The sequence below is a fragment of the Thalassophryne amazonica genome, chromosome 11 (assembly GCF_902500255.1).
Source record: "Thalassophryne amazonica chromosome 11, fThaAma1.1, whole genome shotgun sequence".
Lineage (NCBI taxonomy): Eukaryota > Metazoa > Chordata > Actinopteri > Batrachoidiformes > Batrachoididae > Thalassophryne > Thalassophryne amazonica.
The window spans coordinates 53435374-53461471 of NC_047113.1; the positions used below are offsets into that span (position 1 = coordinate 53435374).

Sequence of the window (26098 nt, forward strand, 5' to 3'; positions counted from 1 at the left end):
AGGCCAACACGGGTGAGATATGCTCTCTCCTGCTAGTCCCCGTCAGCACTCTAGCTGCAGCATTCTGAACCAACTGAAGGCTTTTTAGGGAACTTTTAGGACAACCTGATAATAATGAATTACAATAGTCCAGCCTAGAGGAAATAAATGCATGAATTAGTTTTTCAGCATCACTCTGAGACAAGACCTTTCTGATTTTAGAGATATTGCGTAAATGCAAAAAGGCAGTCCTACATATTTGTTTAATATGCGCTTTGAATGACATATCCTGATCAAAAATAACTCCAAGATTTCTCACAGTATTACTAGAGATCAGGGAAATGCCATCCAGAGTAACGATCTGGTTAGACACCATGCTTCTAAGATTTGTGGGGCCAAGTACAATAACTTCAGTTTTATCTGAGTTTAAAAGCAGGAAATTAGAGGTCATCCATGTCTTTATGTCTGTAAGACAATCATGCAGTTTAGCTAATTGGTGTGTATCCTCTGGCTTCATGGATAGATAAAGCTGGGTATCATCTGCGTAACAATGAAAATTTAAGCAATACCGTCTAATAATACTGCCCAAGGGAAGCATGTATAAAGTGAATAAAATTGGTCCTAGCACAGAACCTTGTGGAACTCCATAATTAACTTTAGTCTGTGAAGTCTATCTAATCTAATCTAATCTAAAAATGGCTGTAATTCTAAAATGATTAATGTGATACTTATGTTCAACCCTTTAAAGTAAAGGTAAAAATCTACACTCCAGAAATTCTTGACTGTTTCTTTTAAACTCAATTGTCTCAACTGTGGTGGTGTATAGAGGCAAAATTACCAAAACTGCCACTATCAAAGTACTGCAAAGTATGGAGCTGACGGCGTAACAATATTTGAATATCATATTCTCTTTATATTTTATATTTGAACCATGTGAGGAAAGGAAGAAATACCAGGAAAAGTCAGTATAGTTTAATAATAATAATAATAAAAAAAATAATAACAACAAAGAAAAAGTGCACGTGCATTTTCAGAAGCTTACACTCACTGACTTTGCACAGTAGGTTGCATGCAGTTGGCTTTGCTTTTGTTTTGTAGTATAAAACTTTTAGCAGTATATGATGTTTCTGTGTTACTGACTGTGGCACAAGTAAAGATGTTGCAAACAAAAACCTCTACAGTATTTTCATTAGAAAGTTTGCCAAAATGATATATTGTCTTTAGAGTATTTTAGGAGCTTTATTATGTCAGTGTAAACAGTGAACTGTGCAGAAAAGGAAAATGTGGCTGCACAAGATGAACCTCAGCAAACTGAGACCACAGCTTGAGATCGCCTGATTTAAAAAAAAAAAAATCCATTGAGTGACACCAAAATGAAAATGTAATTTCAGCCCACTACAAAATGCTCGATAGGACCTTTTGTTGTTACTGTGATGGATGACACAGTTTGGGCAATTTGTAAAAGCTGTTCTTCATATTGTATAAATGTGAAATGCAACGAATGTCTTCTTTTGATGACAGGAAATTAATCCCTGATATCTTGGAATAAGACGAGCAGGGGCAATGTGAAAAGAGTAAAAAGGAGAGGTGACGTCAAAGGCAATTTTTTTGTAAGTATGGCTACTTATACTTTAATTCAACTAACCACAGTAAACATGACACTATTATTCCGTTTATTCTGCAGTGTTCATGAACTTACAGATTAAAAGCACTGCAGCTTTCATTGTAGTCATCCTGGAAAATGTTTACTGATCAATAACTGCACCATTAAATGAAAGACATCAGACAGCTGCCTGCGTGTTCTACACACTACAAACAAATGTGCAAGTAAATATATGTCTGTAATGGAGTTTTTGACTTTGTATGACATCATCATATGACTTCTGTGCGACTTCACTTTGAAGTTATTCATACAGTTTACTGATCAATATATGCTTTAGACTTGCTTTAGACTTTGGCCCATTGCAAGGTCATTGGAGTTAACTGTCAAAATGCAAGTGTCCAAAACCATGCAAAAACCTTTAAAGGCAAATTCTGGAGTTGACTATTATCCATATATCACATTTGGTGGAAACTGGCTGAAGAACTTGGTAAGAGTAGAGGAACAAACAGACAGATAAACCAAACATTTTGACCTTTGACTCCACTGACCTTGACCTTTGCCAAAGCAAATCCTTTCAAGGCTAATTCTGAGGATTATTATCACTGACATATATCAAAATTGGTGGAAAGGACAACCCAGTCTCATGGCATGTCGTGATTCAGCAGCACAAAATATACATTAATCTATTGGTTCATGATATTGTGACGAAAGCGGCTCATTTTCGTCACGGCAGCACAAATTCATTCTAATTCATTCTGAGATGGCTGCACAAAATTAAAAGTGAAGGGGGGGGGGGGGGGGTCAGGTGGTTATGGTTAGGGTTGGGGGTAGGAGTAGGCAAGCATGGATCCAGACCGGTTTTACGCATCATTCGTCATCAGTAAAAAAAAAATCAAATCAAAATCAATTTTATTTATATAGCGCCAAATCACAACAAACAGTTGCCCCAAGTCGCATTATATTGTAAGGCAAAGCCATACAATAATTACAGAAAAACCCCAACAGTCAAAACAACCCCCTGTGAGCAAGCACTTGGCGACAGTGGGAAGGAAAAACTCCCTTTAAACAGGAAGAAACCTCCAGCAGAACCAGGCTCAGGGAGGGGCAGTCTTCTGCTGGGACTGGTTGGGGTTGAGGGAGAGAACCAGGAAAAAGACATGCTGTGGAGGGGAGCAGAGATAAAAAAAAAAAGATCTCGAAAAATCCTGAATAGTGCTGAACGTATCCCCGCGGTGAACACAGCTTTTGATTTGATCCCACAATGCACCACGCAGGTGTACACAGGAAAATTCAAACCGGTTCAAACAAACATAGCGTCAGTCCAGTCGAGTCGATGATCATGACATCCAGGAAAAAAGTTGTGCAAGGAAAATTGGGCGCTTATTTCAGCAAGAAACGGTGAGTGGTTTATAAATAGTTTTCAGACAATAGTGTGTTTGAAAGGCATTCTATGATGACTGAAATTACATTTTCGGTGGTTTTCCGACCATACATGTCAACCTATACGGATTGTCCGTAAATTATACAGATTTTTCAGAGTTTCAGAGTCATACGGACGTACAAATAAAGTCGGATATTCAGGGTTTGGTCTGCAGTGGGTCTGTAATCAACCGTTTCTGCAGCGCGACTCCACTTTGAAGCATGAACCATTGAAGCAATGCTGCGGTCCACTAGCTTGTTGGATCTTTGATTCGCCGCTCTTCAGAAACGGCAAGTCCACTTCTTAACCCCTCTCAAAGCCATTAAAATACAGTGAGTCACTTTTGTGTGTATTAAAGTCACTAACTGGGACTCTTGTCTTGTTGCTGTCAAGAAACGAGAATCGGCCTCCGTTCCGTTGTCACAGCTCCAAACGCTGCCCGAGACAGAGTCTGGTCGGTATTAATAACTTCAAAATGAATTGCCGCTTTAAATAAAATGACACCTCTTACAAACGTTGTAATACAGAAACTACAATTGACTAAAACTTTTTTTTTACTCCCAAAATGCTGTATTTCTTTACAAATTACATCCTGACGTGAAGCACTGCAGCTGTAAGAGCTCAGCTCAGATATATGGAAAGACATTGCCAATAATGTCTGAAAGGAAATGCTTTTAACAAAAACTACAGATTTTGTTTATTCCTATTTATGTCCAGAGATCAAAGATTCACCATGTCAGTTTTTGTTATAGTATTGTTTTTTTTTGGACATCATATTTATACAAATAAGAAGTGTTCACTATGGTCCATGAAGTATATTTCTGTGTAGGCTCTCAGTTGTCCAGGTGGTTTCCATAGTAGAGAACCTTGAATCTTCGACTGGACTGGGTTGCTTGACGCGAGGACGTTTCGCTTCAAATCGCAGAAGCTTCCTCAGCTAAAATTCTTGCTCTGGTAGTCTGACTACCGTCTGACCCTTGTCGAGAAGAACGATATATTAAATGAAGTATGACAGTGTATGTTGCACATGAATAAAAGAATGAAGATTACTGAATGACAAGACGCGTATGATTTTTGTTTTATCATTGGGCAAAAATGCATCTGTCAGATTTTCACTTAGATCCAACCCTGGTAGGGTTAGTAATAGTGAGTCAGCCGTGGTTCATTCACTGTAAATCCATATACATATTATGTCTGTAATGTTATCTACTGTGCTGCTGTATGTTTTACAGGAATTCCCTGGTAACCACAGCTGCCAGCGTTTTCCTGTAAAAACAAGTCATTTTTACAGTGTAGCAATGCCCCGACGATCGTGCAGATAATGTGCCTTGTGCCTATTTTGCCAGTGGACAATTTATGTATTCCATCGGTGATGCTGAACATCTGAGCAAGAATACTGTATGTCGTATGATTTGCAAGGTAGTACTTCCTCTATCTAAACGGTTGGATGCATTTGTCGTTTTCCCTGGCCATTTATCCGCAATGCAAATCAAAGAAGGGTTTTATGCAATCGCGGGTAATTACTAATATCAAAATAGGTCTAATGCATGTCCATTAATTAGGCGAAGTGGGGCTTATCAAGCTATGAATATAAACCTACCGTTCTGAAGGATGTTTTAATATTTCATCTTCACCTGCTGCCAGGTGCGTTTGGCACTGCTATTGCATATGAAATATTGACAGGATTAGGAATAGCAATCATACAGTCAAGGTAGCCTATTTAAGAAACATTAAATTAACCTAACATTTATTAGTAGGCCTATGCCCACTTCTGAATCGTGTTGCATCTGGGCGTAATTAATGAAAGAAGGTCATTTTTTTACACATATTAGACATTCCACAGGTTAATCATCTGTAACAGATTTGGGGAACAACTGAATTGTACGTACGCATTTACCCGATCAGCAATACGTTGCCAACAAGCCTGTCTTGCTTTATTGGCAGACGATGTGTTCGATTCCACCCTTAACATTAATTTAAATTCCTCGTAGCTCCGCATAATAATCGTGCATTCTTCTTCGGTAAAGTAAGGTGACCGCGCCATCATTGAAAAATGGTGACGTGTGCTGCAACCTGCCCTTTTTATGCGAACGCGCACAAACTCCAAATAGGTTAACACAGGTTCAACAAATCAACATCTTATTCAGCGTCGTAGTACCGATTAACACCACTTGAGGAAACCAGGTTTTGTCAACCCCGGTTTAAGAGGTTGACCCTGGGTTACATCTGAGTAAGTTAACCCCGCTTAGTAGTACAGGCCCCTGGAAGGAGCAGGGAACAAACAGTCAGATCAATTAAAAATTTGACCTTTGGTCCCAGTGATGACCTTTTCCATAAGCAAACCCCTTAAGGGCAATTCTGGGGTCAACACACGCAGCAATTTCTGGGAAAAACGACTGAAGCACCTCGGAGGAGTAGGACCACAAACAAACACACAAACAAACATTTCTCAAATTCTAGTAAGATTGTGGTGTATACTGTAAAGTGGAGGAGCGAGAACTGAGTGTTTGTGTAAATGAGTGAGGGAGTTCAGATGAGACCAGCAGGCAGTGTGCCCTAAAGGCCCCACTGAACATGTGCTGGCTGTGACAGGAGTCTAAACAGTTACATGATTATTGTGAAGCGCCTTCACTTCTAATGAACATTGCAACGCCATTACTGGCGAAGCTCGGTGCTCTGTAATGACTAAAACAACAACCTGCTATTTGTTCAACAACGTCTTTGCAAAACGAAAGGTCTAAACGCTGCTGCCTCACTGTGCCAGCATGAGGTGCTACGTCCTCATGGCCTGGTCACCATCTGTTGGATCATAAGGACCGCAACAAACACCAAACAAACAGCCTGTTGGCTTGTGAGCAACATATAACCGATTCAGTGATTAAAGAAGTTTGAATTGTTGTTGGCTGTTTTAATGTTTGTTCATACTGTGTGAAACTGCCACAATGTTACTTCTGTAGGGTTAGCCCATTATCTAAAAGGAGACCGTTAAGATACTTGAATGACAAATTAACTTTATTATTGATGAACGTGTGTCATTTTCTTCCCAATTTTTTTTGGTGAGCGATAAAGTGAGAAAAAACAATTTAATTTCGCTGTCCAACTTCCTACCTTGGTGGCATCTATATGGTCTTGCAGAGAGTCGATGAACAGGTCGCCTACGGGCTCCCAGGCGTCTCGTACCCCTTCTGCCTGCTCCAGGGCCACGGCCAGCTCTTCCATGGCTGCCTGGATCTGCAGTAGACGTTCTAACGTCCTCTCCATGTGTCTTGAGGTTGAAATCAACACACAGTTCTTAACTAGTTGGAGTTAATGAAGGAAACAGAAACGCAACAAGCTGCAACACAACTTTTGTGCTACAATTGCCCTGCTCTGAGCAAAGTTTGGGAAAAATTGTCAGAGTAGTGATGGTACTTTGTCCAAATGTCTCTCTCTCTCTCACACACACACACACACACACACACACACACACACACACACACACACACACACACACACACACACACACACACACACACACACACACACACACACACACACACACACACACACACACACACACACGTACAGCCCCATCTTCCAGCTGGTGGAAAGTGGTGCACACTGCTTTGCAAGTGTTATTGCTAGTTTCCACCAGACTCACTGGTCATTTTCACACTTGAGCATGGTGGACTAAAAAAGAGGTGTGGTCATGTGCAGTGCAAATGCATTGGTGTTGTCTGTAATTTTTTTGACTGCACATCACAAATTTATTCTCTTCTCATACTTGAAAAGAAGGAATAACTGTAATCTATATATTTTCAGTGATCCCACATTTGATAAATGTGCTTCTGTTTCTATTTATGTGATGAATTACAGTTGTCAAATTTTGTAATTACTGTAGATGTTGCTAATTGTATGACATCTCCTGCACTGCTCCATACCTCAGATATGGATCAGCACGCACAGTCACAGGGTCTATGTTAGAAAAATCACACACAACTTTCTCAATATAAAGGTCACAGACACATCACTGCTAACGATTTTGTAAGTCCAAAATGTCACCTTTCGGGTAACAAAGGAAAGCTGAAATGATTTGCTTTTTTTAAAATTAGCTATGGGATTACATTAAATTGAGTGAGTAGATGCATGAGCCCAAGGCCTGCCGACGTTCCCTGACTCCCAACCAGATCGATCATTGCCTGAATTGTTGGCATGCATACTCAGAGACTCCACAGTCTCACTCTGCTATTAAGTTGAAGTTTCTTAATTTCTCAGAGATATGCTTGACAAGTATTGCATCTTAAGGATACAAAGATCTCCACTCCCATGAATCAGATGACTTTGAGTTCATTTCATGCAGATATAAGTTAAACATTAATCAGGAAACAGCCCAAAACCTGGGGCCTCATTTATAAAGCAGTGTGTAGGATTCATACTAAAAGTATACATACAAACAAAAGGCAAAAGGAGACCTAAATAAATAAATAAAATCAGACTAAGAAAATCCTCTTTATGAATCACACACTACATGGAATTCTGCACACTTTGACCTTCCTCATATCCCGCCCTCTACATGCCCACATTCAGCGTATGAATGGTCAGTACATCATGAATCTTCAAACATACACATGAAAAATGTACTTTTTATGACCACCAGAAGGAAAAGGAGGGAAAACAGAGTTTTCATGTCAGTTCAGTGGAAAAAGGCTGTTGGATTCACTGGTTTAAATTTTTTTTATTTTTGAAACTGTACTTCTTGTAGAATTATTCTGCCAAGTTTGTTTTCATGTATAACAATGGAATTATTATTATGATTATTATTTAAAACAGTGTTGACTAATAGCATCCATAACTATAACTGTACACATGTAAGGACTAAATGTAGACTAACAAAACTTCATGCAAGGAGGATCGACACAGTGTTAAATAATGTCTGACCTATGGCGGTCCACACAGCGGGCTGTCAGCTTCTCCCACAGGTCACTGGCCACGTTTGCCTGCTTCCACACAGAGCGACTCACATTTAAGATTCGCCGCCGTGGAGACACTTCTGAAGGGTGTAGATCAGGATTACGGAGGGGGAAGGTGCAAAAGGTGCAAATGAACAGCAGGCAATTAAAAGGATGCAGGTACAGAGTACAGGATAAAAGTCAAACTAAGAAAAGAACAGTGACCCAAGCACACAGGCTCAAAGGAGAAAGACAAGAAGAACACAGTAAGGCAGTGTCTTAAAGTATTCCCTAGGCGAGTAAACAAATTGTGCGTGTGTGTGTGTGTGTGTGTGTGTGTGTGAAAGATTACAAGGCAGATGTGTGGTTTGACAAACAACCTAACATGCTTATTACTGAGCTCAGCAGATGGTTTCGTAGAGCTGCTGATCCAAAGATAATTGGTCCCAACCTGGACACTTTCTCTAAACACAGTGTGACGCTGGAGGATAAAGAACTTCTAATAGTTACTAATGGACCATGTCACCTGCTTGGGTCAGACCAAGCAAACTCTGGGGCTTAGCTGAGGGGAGCTTAGCTTTGTGATTGTGACATTTTGAAAGGCTCAACGAGCGACAAAGGGTACAAGTAAACAGACCTTTTCCCTCAGTCAGGGTCTCCTCTGGCTCCTGGAAGGGGTGCTGTGCTAGGAAGGCCTGGGCAGACTCCAAGACTGAGTAGATGAATGGCCCGCGAGACTTGACATCTTCCATGAATGCCTGCCAGGACAGAAGATGAGAGAGGGAAAAGAGAAACAGAAATCAGCTTTCGAGGTTGGATCCACTGAAGGCTGAATCCCGTGCAGGAAGATGGGCCCGGCCTGAAGGCTGAGCTAGACCTGTGCCACCGCCTCACACGTGGTCCAACATTCCAGAGACCAAAACAAATGATATGTTTAGAGGTTGCTTGTAAATTTGTAAGTATAATATCATTGGGAATCTGATGCAAATTCTATAATTTTGCAATTCAAATATTTGTCAGTGAAGGTTCTCAGTCATCCAGACAGGACATACAGCATCTACAGGTGATGTCTTGAAAACCAACAAGAAGCCCATTTGCTGGAGAGGAAACTGTTATGGACAACTGGGAAATATTAGAGATTTTCCCAATGAGGAGTTCCCTTCCATCTGTATACAGAACATAACCCTTTATATCAGTTTTTTGCACCCTTTATATCAGTTTCCATCATGATGGATTTTCATTTTTTTACATTATTCAAATGCATGTGAGTGTTATGAAAGTAATGACCAGTACACTGCAGGAAAACTTATAAAAGAGTCAATCAATCAATGAATCAATCAAGCAATATTGATTACTTATACTATAGTCAGTGGTTAAAGAGTTGTTCTGTTAACCTAAAGATTTGAAATAGTTCCAGGTCTGCCTCACTAACACTCCCTGTCTGTGTCCTTGGACTCCTTGGCTGGGTAGTTACCTATATTAGGACTCTCATAAACTCTCATCTGCTTAATGCTACAAAACACTGAGATAGGCTCTGACCTGATAGACCACATAGGCCAGGAAAGATCATTATTGCACCATTAGTGTTCAGAGAAATAATAAGAATAAAAGAGAATGCAGGGAAAGATCATTATTGCACCATTAGTGTTCAGAGAAATAATAAGAATAAAAGAGAATGCAGACTTGTCTCTGCAGAAACACTGACCTGTGCACCACTAGTAGTCCAGGCATTCTATGAAAAATGTATAGCTGATCGGGGACAAATGAAACAAAAGGAAGGAAACATGTTGTGTTTGATGGCCAATGAGTGCTGAATGTCATATCAAAACTTACCAAAATAGTGGGTAAAATGGGTTCAAATAAAAGAATAAATGTTATGCACCTCCCCCTCTAGCTGCCACCTTATCGTGGTGGGGGAGTTTGCGTGCCCGGATGATCCTAGGAGCTATGTTGTCGGGGGCTTTGTGCCCCTTGTAGGGTCTCCCAAGGCAAACAGGTCCTAGGTGACGGGTCAGACTAAGGGCAGTTCAGAACCTCCATGATCAGTAAAAAAATCAAGGACCGAGACGTTGCCCGGTATGGCGGAGCCGGGGCCCCACCTTGGAGCCAGGCCTGGCGTTGGGGCTCATGCACGAGTGCCTGGTGGTCGGGCCTTAGCCCATGGGGCTCGGCCGGGCTCAGCCCGAAAGAGCAACGTGGGCCCACCCTCCTGTGAGTTCACCACCTGCAGAGGGGGCCATGGGGGTCGGGTGCAGAGAGGATTGGGTGGCGGTCGAGGGCAGGTGGCCCAGCAGCCCGGTCCATGCTCACAGCCCCTGGCTGTTGGGACGTGGAATGTCACCTCGCTGGGGGGAAGGAGCCTGAGCTTGTGCGGGAGGTTGAGAGATACCGACTAGAGATAGTCGGGCTCACCTCCACGCACAGCTTGGGCTCTGGTACCCAACACCTGGAGAGGGGCTGGACACTTCATTTTTCTGGCATTGCCCACGGAAAGAGGCGGAGAGCTGGGGTCGCATTGCTTATTGCTCCCCAGCTCAGCCGCCATGTGTTGGAGTTCACTCCAGTGAAAGAGAGGGTCGCGTCCCTACGCCTTCGGGTCGGGGACAGGTCTCTCACCGTTGTCTCGGCCTACGGGCCCAGCGACAGTGCAGAGTACCCGACCTTCCTGGAGTCCCTGGGAGGGGTACTAGATAGCGCTCCAACCGGGGACTCCATTGTTCTCCTGGGGGATGTCAACGCCCACGTGGGCAATGAGAGTGAGACCTGGAGGGGGCGATTGGGAAGCACGGCCTCCCTGATCTGAACCCGAGTGGTGTTCAGTTGTTGGACTTCTGTGCTAGTCACAGTTTGTCCATCACCAACACCATGTTCGAGCACAAGGGTGTCCATAAGTGCACGTGGCACCAGGACACCCTGAACGGGAGGTCGATGATCAACTTTGTAGTCGTATCATCTGACCTTCGGCCACGTGTCTCGGACACTTGGGTGAAGAGAGGAGCAGAGCTGTCGACCGATCACCACCTGGTGGTGAGTTGGATCTGCTGGGAGGGGAGGACCCGGTCAGACCTGGCAGGCCCAAACGTATCGTGAGGGTCTGCTGGGAACGACTGGCGGAACCCTCTGTCAGCGAGGTCTTCAACTCCCACCTCCAGGAGAGCTTCTCCCAGATCCCGGGGAAGGTTGGAGACATGGAGTCCGAGTGGACCATGTTCTCCACCTCCATTGTCGATGCGGCCGCTCGTAGCTGTGGTCGCAAGGTCTCTGGTACCTGTCACGGCGGCAATCCCCGAACCCGGTGGTGGACGCCAGAAGTAAGGGATGCCGTCAAGCTGAAGAAGGAGTCCTACTTATCTTTGTTGGTAGGTGGGACCCCGGAGGCAGCTGACAGGTACCAGCAGGCCAAGCGTGCAGCAGCCTGTGTGGTCGCAGAGGCAAAAACTCGGGTCTGGGAGGAGTTCGGGGAGGCCATGGAGGAGGACTATCGGTCGGCCTCGAAGAGATTCTGGCAAACCGTCCGATGCCTCAGGAGGCGGAGGCAGCTCTCCACCAGCACTGTTTATGGTGCGGGTGGGGAGCTGTTGACCCTGACTGGGGATGCTGTCGGGCGGTGGAAGGAATACTTCGAGGATCTCCTCAATCCCATCGTCACGTCTTCTGAAGAGGAAGCAGAGACTGGGGACTCAGAGGCAGACTCATCCATTACCCAGGCCGAAGTCACCGAAGTGGTTAGAAAGCTCCTTGGTGGCAAGGCTGCTGGGGTGGATGAAATCCGTCCTGAGTACCTTAAGTCTCTGGATGTTGTGGGACTGTCTTGGCTGACACGCCTCTGCAACATCACGTGGCGATCGGGGACAGTGCCTCTGGATTGGCAAACCGGGGTGGGGGTCCCTCTGTTTAAGAAGGGGGACCGGAGGGTGTGTTCCAACTATAGGGGAATCACACTCCTCAGCCTCCACGATATGGTCTATTCCGGAGTACTGGAGAGGAGAATTCGACCGATGGTCGAACCTCGGCTTCAGGAGGAGCAGTGTGGTTTTCGTCCTGGTTGCGGCACACTGGACCAGCTCTACACGCTCCATCGGGTGCTCGAGGGTTCATGGGAGTTCGCCCAACCAGTCCACATATGTTTTGTGGATCTGGAGAAGGCGTTCAACCGTGTCCCTCGGGGCAGCCTGTGGGGGGTGCTCCGGGAGTACGGGGTCCGGGGTCCTTTGCTAAGGGCTATCCGGTCCCTGTACGACTGCAGCAGGAGCTTGGTTCGCATTGCCGGTAGTAAGTCAAACCTGTTTCCAGTGCACGTTGGCCTCCACCAGGGCTGCCCTTTGTCACCGGTTCTGTTCATTATTTTTATGGACAGAATTTCTGGGCGCAGCCAGGGTGTAGAGGGGGTCTGGTTTGGGAACAACAGAATCTCGTCTCTGCTGTTTGCGGATGATGTGGTTCTGTTGGTTTTGTCAAATCAGGACCTTCAGCGTGCATTGGGCGGTTTGCAGCCGAGTGTGAAGTGTCCAGGATGAAAACCAGCACCTCCAAATCCGAGGCCATGGTTCTCACCTGGAAAAAGGTGCTTTGCCCTCTTCAGGTTGGTGGAGTGTCCTTGCCTCAAGTGAAGGAGTTTAAGTATCTCGGGGCTCTTGTTCACGAGTGAGGGACGGATGGAGCGTGAGATCAATAGATGGATCGGTGCCGCATCTGCAGTGATGCGGTCGCTGTATCGGACTGTCGTGGTGAAGAGAGAGCTGAGCAGGGGGGCAAAGCTCTCGATTTACTGATCGATCTACATTCTGATCCTCACCTATGGTCATGAGATTTGGCTCATGACCGAAAGAACGAGATTGCGAGTACAAGCGGCCGAGATGAGTTTCCTCCGCATGGTGGCTGGGCGCTCCCTTAGAGATAGGGTGAGGAGCTCGGAGTCGAGCCGCTGCACCTCCACGTCAAAAGGAGTCAGTTGAGGTTGCTCGGGCATCTTTTCCGGATGCCCCCTGGACGCCTCGCTGGAGAGGTGTTCCGGGCACGTCCCATTGGGAAGAGGCCCCGGGGAAGACCCGGGACACGCTGGAGGGACAACATCTCTCGGCTGGCTTGGGAACACCTTGGGGTTCCCCTGGAGGAGCTGGGGGAGGTGTGTGTGGATTGGGAGGTCTGGGCGGCTTTGTTTGAGCTGCTGCCACCGCAACCCGACTCCGGATAAAGCGGAAGAAAATGGATGGATGGATGGATGGATGGATGTTATGCACCACTGCCAACATTTTACTTGCTCATGGGGTGGCTAAGATCCAGACCTTACTTCTGCATAGTCCGCTGAGGTGACTTATGTCACAATTCAGCATTGTATAAATAAACTGAATTTATTTGAACTGAATATCACCATTGAATCTGGAGATTCCTGACTGCAGTGGTGGGCACAGATAAACAAAAAGTTAACTTCAATAACAGATAATCAGATAACTGAAAAGTTATCTTTGATAAAGATAAAACGATAAACCACCCAAAAATGCATCAGAAGTTACAGATAACCGATAAATTCCAGTATTGTCTCTGGTACACTTGCAACTACTAACAAGCTGATTTTGAGTTTTAACACCACGATCGCGTCTGATAGTATCAAAAGCGACAACAGACCCAAACAATGAGCTAGCACTTCTGTCTTTGAACATCTTGCCCTCTGCTGGAAGCTCCTGTTTACTACATGGCTTCCAGCACAGAAGCAACCAAGAGGAGCCATGAAGCTCAACTCTCTACTCAGTCACAACGCTACTGTCAGGCGGAGGTCTTGGAAAATAAAGCAATGCTGAGTTATGTGTTGGTGTTGTATGGCTGGGGGGGCCTGGCTGCCTTTTTTGTTTCTGTCTTTTGTCCTGTCTTTTGTTTTTCCTTCCAGGTGGCTTGCATTTGGGACTGAGTGGCTGTGTAGCTGAGTTTATCAGTACCTCACCCTGATCACCTGAGGCTGATCACGTGCAGCTCGTCAGGACTCACAGCTGTGGTGCATCTACATGGATTGGAAAATGGTAGCATTTAAGTCTAGAGTACACAGTGTGTATTTGCCAGAGACTCGACCTTGTGACCAGACGGGTGAGATCGTCGTCTCGGGAGCCATCTCATCATCAGTGGATGCAGAGAACGTCCAGGTTTGATGCATGGTCTGTGAAAGAGGAGGGGGTGAGGTCTCACGCTCGTCAGCACACTTCCTGAGGTACGTTAGATTTTGTGACTAACATTTATACAGTCAGTAAATGTGGTGTCCCTCACACCTTATTATATTGAGCTGTATGTTGGTCGTGTAATCAGCTTCCTCTGCAGTGGAGTTTTGTGAACTGGGTGTTCCATGCCTGCAGGGTGGGAAGCTGATTAGTAATTAAGCCAGGAAGTGTTTGCTGTTTGTGCACCTTTGAGCGTTCTCTCTGTGTGTTGAGTGTGGACTCACATAATGATTCCTTCTTTCACAGACTCGGTTTGTCGCGGCCACCTGGGGAGTGTCGGCGGGGTCCTTGGGTCCGAATTGGTTCTGGCTCCGGACCGTTGGCGCTGCTGGGAGCGCACCGCAAAACCACCACGCCAGACCGCGCACTTTTATATTTTTTCACAGCACTGTTATGTTCATTAAACTCTGTTATCCTTTGTACCGTGCTCTGCTTATTTTATACTGGGTCCTTCAAATGCTGGTCGGTTCTCCGGGCTGCGTCCGACACATAACAGTAGTCTCTGGCCAAACATCACGGACCCAGCGGTAGCAGAGACGGTAACGCGCCGGGAAGGCGGCAGCAGATGTTCAGAAGTTATCCGGATCAGTTGCGGGTGCTCTCCGCCCGGATGGTGCGCGTTGGAGAACCCATTACTGAATACTGATTTGAGCGCTCGTGCAGCCGTGTTCCTGTGTTTGTGCCTTATCCGTGGGTCGTGGTGGAGTGTGACTGGCGACGGCTTCGCATCGCACTTCGACCGGATAAGAGGTTTGAACGGGAGCTGCAGGAGTGGGTCTGTAATGGGTGAACGCGCACGGCGGAGCTCTGTGGCACGGGTCGCGGTGCTTCCTGTGTTACAGTCGTAGCCCCGTTTCCCCGGGTAATGATAGCTACTGCGTCTGTTGTGTCAGCTCCGGTGTTATTTAGTTGAATCACATTTTTGGTTGTGTGTTGCTCACAGCTGCGCACAGAAAAGCAGCTCGTTTGTTTTCTCTGTCACCAAAGAGGGTTTTTTATTTTTAGCACTCTGGCTCCCTCTTGTGGTGACTGAGTCACATTACCGTTAAGCTCTTAAGTTGGAACAGGTGTGTTCGATTTGTTTGAGCTTGACGGTATAAACCACTGATTAGTTTTGTTGTTGTTGGTTCGTTTCTTGTGGGTGTTTTTTGAGTTGGTTTTTGTGTGGGAAGCTGATTAGTAATTAAGCCAGGAAGTGTTTGCTGTTTGTGCACCTTTGAGCGTTCTCTCTGTGTGTTGAGTGTGGACTCACATAATGATTCCTTCTTTCACAGACTCGGTTTGTAGCGGCCACCTGGGGGGTGTTGGCGGGGTCCTTGGGTCCGAATTGGTTCTGGCTCCGGACCGTTGGCGCTGCTGGGAGCGCACCGCAAAACCACCACGCCAGACCGCGCACTTTTATATTTTTTCACAGCACTGTTATGTTCATTAAACTCTGTTATCCTTTGTACCATGCTCTGCTTATTTTATACTGGGTCCTTCAAACGCTGGTCGGTTCTCCGGGCTGCGTCCGACACATAACAGTTTGGTATATAAATAAAATGAATACTGATAGAATAACTCCATTAATGTCAATTCTGTCATTTGCACAAAGTTAAAATATACAATATATCTTTTAATGTTGAATAATGTACTAATTCTGAAGTTTTGTAACAAACGCAGACAGATCGCAAAGGATTCTGGGTAAAATGTGTCGCCACTAACAGTGATTGGTTGAGTCATTCATTATGTAAACCAACACCTTAATGTGAGGTGTGTCATGTGTTGGTGTTTACAGATAAATGTGCTTTTGTAAAATATTCCAATTTTTTATTTGTAAACAGGCATTTAAAAAAAAAAGCCAAGTTGTAATTAGATAACCGTCTGATATAACCGGTGTCAAAAATAAATAGAACACCGCCATGATCTACTGGTGCCAGATGTTCAGTACTTAAGCTGGGTTTACACTGTGCGAGTTTTGGCCCTTTTTCAGCTGATTTTTCATTTGTGCGAGAATTTTTTGGATCGTACTGAGTTTCAGGTTAATTGCACGTCCTGCATCGTTTAGTATACATGGAGTAACAAGCTGCGTTTAACATCTCACAACTACCTCCTGATCGGCGATCGTATGGTCAGATGAAAATCAAACCTATTTGATATTCTGGTTGGCCGTAGTGAGGGTATCCCGCTGCTGAAGAGCTACAAGCATCTAACCTCTCGCACTGTGCATATGCAAACACTGCAGACCTGTCTTGTAATTTTTTTTTAAACTTTGATGTCTCCCATCGAGAGGTTTTGTAAAAAATAAGAAATGTAAATTAAATTTAAAAAAAAAAGCTTCTGTTTACGTTTTGCTTCTGGAAACACGAGTCCGATGTGTGGTTTTTGAACGCACAATGTGTGTGAGAACATAAATCATGTGCTCTGAACTTTTACACCGTGCGGTTCTGTCGTACAGTTTGAGCTGGAGCCGAGTACAGTGACTGAAAATATCAGCCCAGATTCAGGGCGAATACTGCCATGGACACTACTGGCCAGTAGACGACAGTAGAGAACATAAAACCTTGCCAAAACAAAATTCCAGATAATCCGTGTCTGCTACATTTAAGATGCGTGGAATTTAATAAATGCGAACACAATAACGTCTATAAACCCAGAGAATATATTCACGAGAGTTTTAGGCACTAGAGTTTAATGCTGTTGTCCGTGGAGCCTGATCAGAGTGTCTGAAATGCACTTCTCATGTTGTGAATGTACTGAGATTACCCTATCATACCCATAATGCACTGGGCACAGCATGTCCACACTAAAACCTTAAAAATTAGCGCATTACTTTAAAACTAAAACATATATCTGATATTTTCACTTTATAAAACTTCAGACATGACGTTAATTTAAATAACTTGTCCGAAATTAGTTTGGCAAAAATTTAACCCATAAGTTAAAAATGTATGCCTCTGGATGACTTGGGTGATATTGCCCGCGTATCAGTATGGGGTTAAAAGAAATGAGTTTTTTTTGTGTGTCCTGTTCTCCTTTGCCTGCAGAGGATAGAGCAGCTCTCCTCTGTTTGCAGAAGACAGAACTAGACATCTGCTATGAAACATTTAACAGGTAGGTGTTCACCTGATTTAAAATGTTATAAATGTTTGTAGCTGTTCATCTTTGTTTACCACATTGTTGGTCTAAAAATTATCGGACAAAAATTTATCACAAGATAATTAGCTCCCCTTGATGATGTTGGACCAAAATGATTTTCCTTTATCTAGGTCTTCACACGGTGTGCAGCCATGGTGTGAAGTTTAATTGAAAGCCACCAGTTATGGTCTGTCAGTTAAGCTTTACTTAATAAATTAATTGTTTTTAAATGAAAAATATCGACCATACATAAAACAAAAGCAATATGCGGACCTATAGATTAGTGTCACAACAAAGTAATCTATATCATATAAATGGCTCCATTTAGTACACAATGAAAATACATAACACATAAAGCATGTATTATTTTATTACACACTACCTGGGGTACCCGGCGTTGCCCAGGTTAACCTGTTTAAGATATAATCTACAAAATATTCCAAAGTTTATATTTTGTCATAATTGTAGATATCTTATAAGTATATATGTAGTCCGAATAGGCAAAGGTTTGAGCTAAAAACCCAAAATAGGTGGAATCCCCAAAGCAAGAGAGAAAACTGAATTTTGCTGCATGCAAGAAACAACAATGAAGTTCTTCAGACTTTATATTGCAGATCAAGTATGCTCATAATCATTAATCAGAATTGATATTATGACCTTTATAATTGTTGATACATTGCAAATCTAGTTTATAAGAATGCTACAAAAATAAAATGGCTTTTAAGCAAATGTTAATTTTGGATTTGAGATGTTGAATATATATTTAAATGTAGCTTTTACTGACCAATAGTTCTGAAGAGCCTCTTGGTAGACAATGTTCCTTGTCCTTCTGTCAGGAAAGTGGATATACAGCTGATTGGGGTTACCAACTCTGGAGCATCTGACTAACTAACTGTCGAAGATCACAGGTTCTGCCATCAGGCCAGCCACATTATCAGCAAAAGTAGTGGTTTCTTTTTGCACACTTTGAGGCATTCCATCTTTAAATGGTGTAAATGTTGCCTTGCATATTTCTTAAAGTTATGCATTCATTGGTATATTTAGAGAATAAACAATCTTTTCAATTGTAAAAAAAGAGGTTTGACCACTAAAAACAGTTTGAGCCATGAAACATAAACATACCAAAACTATTACATCAACCACAAAGCTAGTGCACTATTATAATAGGACAGCAGGGTGTGAAGAGTTGATAAATAACAAAATTGAATTTAGGATATTTACATCATAATGAGCAGCATATATACAACGCGCCATTGGAGAACACAGGCTCTGTGCCCGCTTACTGGCTGATTGAAAGGGTGCTGCCCCATCAGCAGTTAGAACTACATCACTTTTTCAAATGATCTGCAGAGTGCCATTGTGATACAGAAAACATGCGTTTGCCTGATACATTATGATCAACGCTACGCAAGTGATACACATCATGTACACTCGACACCTTTATTTTTACAAAATGTGCAAATGTTTAGAAATACATGTACAAATTGCAAGAAAAGACAAAGCTTGATATTTTATTCAGTAAACTTTTAAAGTTTAATTTACAGCCTGTGGTTGAAAGCTCTCTGCTAAGAGTGAAAACCTTCATTCCAAGAAGGAATAGGCTGTATTCTGATAAGTATTATATCATAGTGATTGTGTATAAGTTTGATCAAAATTCATGTGGATTGACCCCCCCAGCCACCCCCACCCCTTCTCAGCCACCAATGCCTGGCATGGGGAGAACTATCAAAATTCATGTGGATTGACATGGGCTCTGTTTATAGCAGTAGGCAGGCTACTGAGCTCCTGCATATATGCATAGGGCCAGCGGCCAGCTATTAAAGCTGAGAGATTTGTGCTGGAGTACAACTGCCACTGAGGTACATATGGTTCAACTGTATGTATCAGATTATTGTTAATATTGTTGTCTTAATATTAATTTTTTTGTTTGAAAATAGTACCAGGTTATAGCCCATGTCATGGTGGTTCAGAATATGTAACTTTGGGGAGTTCACCTTTTGTAGTTTTATAGCCCGGACAGACAGAAAGACAAAGGTAACCATTTATGTATATAGAATCATGCAGGATAAAGTTCAGTTGACAAACTTAATGATTCATGTTCCCTCAGGTCCACGGCACAATGTGCGATGTGCGATGCACCTGTGCAATAATTATGCTGTCTAATCAGCATCTTGATATGCCACACTTGTGAGGTGGGATGGATTATCTCAGCAAAGGAGAAGTGCTCACTAAGTCAGATTCAGACAGATATGTGAACAATATTTGAGAGAAATAGATCTTTTGTGTATATAGAAAATGTTTTAGATTTTTGAGTGCAACTCATGAAAAATGGAAGCAAAAATAAAAGCGTTGCGTTTATATTTTTGTTCAGCGTATTTTTTCACATCATCAAACATCTCTCACGTGGTGAGAATTATATGAATAAAGAAATAGCTTTAATTTGAACATAATGTGAGTTGAATTAGAATGTTTGCAGCGTCATGACTGCAAGGATACAAGTGGGTCCTCAAATTTCTACAAAAGACAACTGTCTTTTGCAGCATTTGAAATAGAACAGCTTTTGACAGGCCTTTGCAATGCCTTTTTTTAATCTGGAGGATCAGAGCACACAGCAATGCACAAAAATGAAAATCACAAAGAAACTGAGGGGGGCTCGGGGGATACACAGAAGCTGAGAGGAAGCACACAAAGAAGCACCAAGAATAAAGAAGAGGAGATATAACACACAAATACACACACTGATCTACTGGCAGGACCACATGAGATGACATGACAGTCCACTAGTACTGAGAGCCTAGAGCAGAATCACAGCCGGGTCTCCTTGGAGGACTGGTCAGCTGGCCTGCATGTAAAGAACAACCAATCAGCCGGAGAGCTCAGCTCCACTGCTCAACTTTCAGCGGGATTCCCTTCACAACCAAAACTAAATTAATAAAGAAAAAAGACACACAACCATGCCTCAAGTAGATCCCCAGAGTTTTAAAGAAAACCAGTGTTCCACCTTTTCCCCTAATCTTTCTTCTGTATAAAAACATACTCCAGGTGTGTAAATTAAAGCTGGAGATGTTTCCCCCTCGTAGAAACATATTTATTCAGGTGAATCTGGTGCGGTCAATCCTCTTAAAGTATGAAGCGATTACAATTTCTACTGGAAATCGGCATTAGTGGCTGAAATTAATGTTGCTGTGAAGCAACAGTGTTTCTGTGTGCATGAAAAGACCAGGACCGGGACCCCAACAGGCCTGATAACACTCAGAGAGCTGCAGACCAGAACTCCCACAAACCCCACAACCAAAACTAAATGGAACACCAGCAAACACTGAACAATCGTGCACAACTTACCGGTCCAGCCCTGTGCAGCGAGATAAGACTCCGGCACAACAGGACCTGCTGCATGTCTCTCTCCTTCCTCTAATCACATATACTAACAAATCTGCCCTCCTCCGTTCACCCTCTTTTCATCCCCTTAAAACTTTAATTCCAGCTAAATTTCACACTCCGAGGCTTCAGCGTTGGTTGAAGAAACATTAAGAAAAGAGTCTTCAGATCAGATTAAGATACATTATGCATGGGACCGAAACGTCAGAGGGAGAGGAAATGCCTTTACCGACTTGGTCGAGACATGTTGATGGTATTCCATTTTCTTCTCCCTCTGGACAGTTGTTCCAAATGTGCTCTTGACAGCACAGAGGAGGATAGATTTTTATTCTGCCTCTAGCATGTGGCACATAGGATTCTGCAGTTGCTACAAATGCACAAATACTTTTCCACGGCCGAAAATGCTGACTTGTCTTTGTGCACGTTCACGACCATATCGCCCCCTCATCAGCCTTAAAATAACCAATAGTGCTCCCAAATCAACACACAAACAGATGCATGCGTAGCACAAATGTAGCACACAAACACAGAAAGACTCAATATCAATAATTCACATTTCTTAAAATGCTTTAATTCTCTGCAGAAAATTGGAATGCAGTTTCTCCCTGCTTTGTCAGAAATGTTTGAGAGCTACCAGGAGCTTTGGAAGTCAAGGCATTTTAGATTATAAAGCTGTGCTGTGCTGAAAATGGGACATTCATCTGGAGAGAGGAGAGGAGAGAATGTGGGAAGGGATTGCTTTGCAAAGAGGGAGCAGAAAGTCTAGAAAGCAGGTGAGCATATGGAAAGAAAGGGAAGGGACAAGAAAGGGGCTGCGAAACAGACCGAAGTGTTGTTAATTGGCAGGACAATTTCACAGTGCAGCGGTGGAAGCCGGGTGGAGCGGGAGGTGCCAGCCCGTCGCTGTCAACATAAGTTGCCTTTCAGTGGCGCTGCACAAACTGACAGCACAGAAAATTGGAAGGAGGGTGAAAGGGAAAGCTCGGCTGTACTTACAAAACCAATTATGAGCCTGTGTGTGTGTTTGCAGGCTTTCATGGCTACAGGAGTTCCAGTTGGTGAGATACATCACCCAGAAATAAGGCGATTTAACAGGTAATGAAAGGACATCCCATTATCCCAGGTAATGCTTCGCCAACTGATTTCTGTCACGGCGCAGACAAGGGTGTCAACCCGTCACACGCACACAAACATTTGAACTGATTGATTACCGTGTAGACAATGTGCTTGCTCAGGGGCTGGGTGAGATTGGACCTTACCCCTGTGAAACGCCAAGGGCGGCTTCTATTAGATGATTTAGCGCCGTATAAATACATTGAATTGAAGTGATTTAATGCCTTTGTTATTTTTGTAGTAAATCGTGGTTGTAGATCATAAAGCGCAATTAAAACCTTTGCATTTGCTTTGTAAAGACCAGGGGTGGGCAATCATGTGCCATGAAGGGCCAAGACACTGCAGATTTCCCTTTCTACCAATCATCTCAGCAGGTGATTTCCTTGATGATCAGGTGTTAATGTTCAGGGGAGAAGCTCATCAGCAAATCCACGTGGTGATTTGCTGCAAGGAAAACCTGCACTGTCTTGGCTCTCGTTGCCCACCCCTGCTATAGACCTTTTTCATTTAATGCTGATAAGTCAACTGCTTTCTAATAATGACACACAGGTGCTTACCTGCACAATGAGAGCATGTCAAGTCTGGGAACATGCACTGGTGAAGAACGTCGCTGCACCCCAACCACCACAGAACTACCTTGAGTCCTAGATGACAACGGATCTAATCCCCACATTTCTAAAATGACCATTTATCTGCTCCAGCCAGGTGAACACTCGGCATCCCCTTGGCTACTCTGGTCCTCAACACTGAGGCACCTATGTGCTGGATCATGCACAGAGAAATAAGCCACATGACCAAAATGTCAAAGCTGACGCACCCTCACAATGCAAGTGATACGCCTCATCTTAGTTTCCCTCAGTAAGAGCTCATTTGACACAAAGTCATTCTAGCAATACCCAATGATTTCCAAAGAATCCTAGTACCAAAGATAACCAGTCCTCACCTAAAGTCACTGGTTAGCGTCTGAGTCTCACAACCCTACAGTAAGACTGCATGGATGCACCAGGACCATAAAAACCTGGACCTTTGTTCTCCTGCATAGACATCATCTGGGAGCAATTTAGAGATTAAGGACCTTATTCAAAGGCATTTTAGAGAGATTACTGTCTGATGGGGTATCAAACCCAGAACCGTCTAGTCACAAGCCCTCCTTTCAAACCACCAGGTCTTCCACCTCCCCCTTTATGCAAAGCTAATCCCAATTTGATGCAGAAACTGACTCAGATCTACTTGTTGCCTGTGGCTGTTTTTTTTAACAAGACATCGTGATCATCATGAATAGCTAATAACAAGACAGGTGTGAGTGTGTGAACACACACACACACACACACACACACACACACACACACACACACACACACACACACACACACACACACACACACACACACACACACACACACACACACACACACACACACACACACATTTGCCTGATGGCCAGCTCTTGTCTCTGGCAATATGACAGTATTTTCCAATAAAGTGCACACAGGGACAAATAAAGTGTCGGATAAAAAGACTTTTCTCTGTTAAACATACCCTGAGAATCTTCTTATTTTCTGGCCTGTGAGCATTCTTGAAAACACAGCAAATAAAGCAGTATCTTTATGTGTGATTTATTTCCAAGGGAGATATGTGGATGGGATTTAGTGATACAAGAGATGTGACAGTTTGAACCTGGCATGATATGGACACCTTCTCCTCTGGAGGCGCAGAATAAGTCACAGCTGAATGTCCTTCAGTCCTAGAGGAGTATTTGCTGCTGCAGCCTTGTTAACCCCCAAAACGTGAATCAGCTGCAAATCATGTATTATCCACAAACCGTTAATTGCAAAACATGAATGCTGAATGCTGGTTGTATTCTGTTTCTTGCTCCTTTTTAACCCTTGTGTTTTATCAGTTTTTTTTCCTCTAACCCACAGTGCTCAGCCTAATGTTTGTCATTCCCTGCTTACCATGTGGAACCCCTTTTCCTCCTTGTTGAACTTTTATCTGTTTGGAGTTCGTTGCATGGGTTCTATTTTTGTTTGAAGCCTGTGCTTAACACAATCAGGCATAGTGTGTATGTAGCTGCACATTTCCAAGCTCCTAATACATGTTAAAGCTGCATTGATTGACATTTTAGACATTAATATAGTAGCCAAAAATTATTTAACACGTAAATATTTAGTGAATTAATACAGTCCTGTGCAATGAATGAAGCAGCCCTCCCTCTGTGTCTTCATCTTTTCTGTTCCCTGTTTATATTCTCAGTCTGGCAGCAATTCGCTGTTTGTAGTTGTGAATCTCACACCATCTCACGGCCCATGACTCACGCGAGAAGTCAGTTTCAGTAGAGGTCCAGTGTCGCAGACCCAACGGTCCCCCCCAAAAATCAGTCCGCACTGCCTTCACTGCGCATGCATTAGCTGCTTTTCACCGATTATCACGTTGTTTCTGCTTCAAACTGCACTCCAGTCATCATCTATCTCAGCGACAGATATCTGAAGATTTTGTACAACAATCATTTCCGCATAAATTCAGCATTATTTCATCACAAAAGACAGAGGAAGCTATCAGAACACTGCAGCTACAGGAGCTGTTAGCTGATGCGTTCACTGCGCGCCGGTCATTTCAAAGCATCACAGAGTTTCGCCTTGTTTCTGTTTTAAGCGGCCTCGTTTCTGCTTAAAACTGACTTTAGAATAGGGTTGCCAACCGTCCCTTGAAAAACGGAATCATCCCTTATTTGGAAATAAAAGTGTGCGTTCCGTATTGACCTGAAATGGGACGCAGTTTGTCAATCAATCAATCAATCAACTTTTTTCTTATATAGCGCCAAATCACAACAAACAGTTGCCCCAAGGCGCTCCATATTGCAAGGCAAGGCCATACAATAACCATGAAAAACCCCAACGGTCAAAACGACCCCCTATGAGCAAGCACTTGGCCACAGTGGGAAGGAAAAACTCCCTTTTAACAGGAAGAAACCTCCAGCAGAACCAGGCTCAGGGAGGGGCAGTCTTCTGCTGAGACTGGTTGGGGCTGAGGGAAAGAACCAGGAAAAAGACATGCCGAGAAGGGGGGCAGAGATCGATCACTAATGATTAAATGCAGAGTGATGCATACGGAGCAAAAAAAGAAAGAAACAGTGCATCATGGGAACCCCCCCACAGTCTACGTCTAAAGCAACATAACCAAGGGATGGTCCAGGGTCACCCGATCCAGCCCTAACTATAAGCCTTAGCGAAAAGGAAAGTTTTAAGCCTAATCTTAAAAGTAGAGAGGGTATCTGTCTCCCTGATCTGAATTGGGAGCTGGTTCCACAGGAGAGGAGCCTGAAAGCTGAAGGCTCTGCCTCCCATTCTACTCTTACAAACCCTAGGAACTACAAGTAAGCCCGCAGTCTGAGAGCGAAGCGCTCTAATGGGGTAATATGGTACTACGAGGTCCCTAAGATAAGATGGGACCTGATTATTCAAAACCTTATAAGTAAGAAGAAGAATTTTAAATTCTATTCTAGAATTAACAGGAAGCCAATGAAGAGAGGCCAATATGGGTGAGATATGCTCTCTCCTGCTAGTCCCCGTCAGTACTCTAGCTGCAGCATTCTGAACCAACTGAAGGCTTTTTAGGGAACTTTTAGGACAACCTGATAATAATGAATTACAATAGTCCAGCCTAGAGGAAATAAATGCATGAATTAGTTTTTCAGCATCACTCTGAGACAAGACCTTTCTGATTTTAGAGATATTGCGTAAATGCAAAAAGGCAGTCCTACATATTTGTTTAATATGCGCTTTGAATGACATATCCTGATCAAAAATAACTCCAAGATTTCTCACAGTATTACTAGAGATCAGGGAAATGCCATCCAGAGTAACGATCTGGTTAGACACCATGCTTCTAAGATTTGTGGGGCCAAGTACAATAACTTCAGTTTTATCTGAGTTTAAAAGCAGGAAATTAGAGGTCATCCATGTCTTTATGTCTGTAAGACAATCCTGCAGTTTAGCTAATTGGTGTGTATCCTCTGGCTTCATGGATAGATAAAGCTGGGTATCATCTGCGTAACAATGAAAATTTAAGCAATACCGTCTAATAATACTGCCCAAGGGAAGCATGTATAAAGTGAATAAAATTGGTCCTAGCACAGAACCTTGTGGAACTCCATAATTAACTTTAGTCTGTGAAGAAGATTCCCCATTTACATGAACAAACTGTAATCTATTAGACAAATATGATTCAAACCACCGCAGCGCAGTGCCTTTAATACCTATGACATGCTCTAATCTCTGTAATAAAATTTTATGGTCAACAGTATCAAAAGCAGCACTGAGGTCCAACAGAACAAGCACAGAGATAAGTCCACTGT

The 26098-nt window shown here is 43.4% G+C and overlaps 1 protein-coding gene across 4 annotated transcripts in view; it reads right to left on the bottom strand.

Moving 5' to 3' along the window:
• Positions 1–26098, bottom strand: part of drp2 (dystrophin related protein 2) — a 437530-nt gene that overhangs the window by 114906 nt on the left and 296526 nt on the right. For 3 of the 4 annotated variants that reach the window (XM_034181709.1, XM_034181707.1, XM_034181708.1), the window contains 3 exons: positions 8568–8688; positions 7920–8031; positions 6111–6267 (listed from right to left, as the gene is read on the bottom strand). In XM_034181709.1, the coding sequence (XP_034037600.1) occupies positions 6111–6267; positions 7920–8031; positions 8568–8688 (390 nt within the window). Of the gene's footprint in view, positions 1–6110; positions 6268–7919; positions 8032–8567; positions 8689–25882; positions 25890–26098 lie in introns of those variants that run through there. The other variant, XM_034181710.1, reaches the window with a different exon arrangement.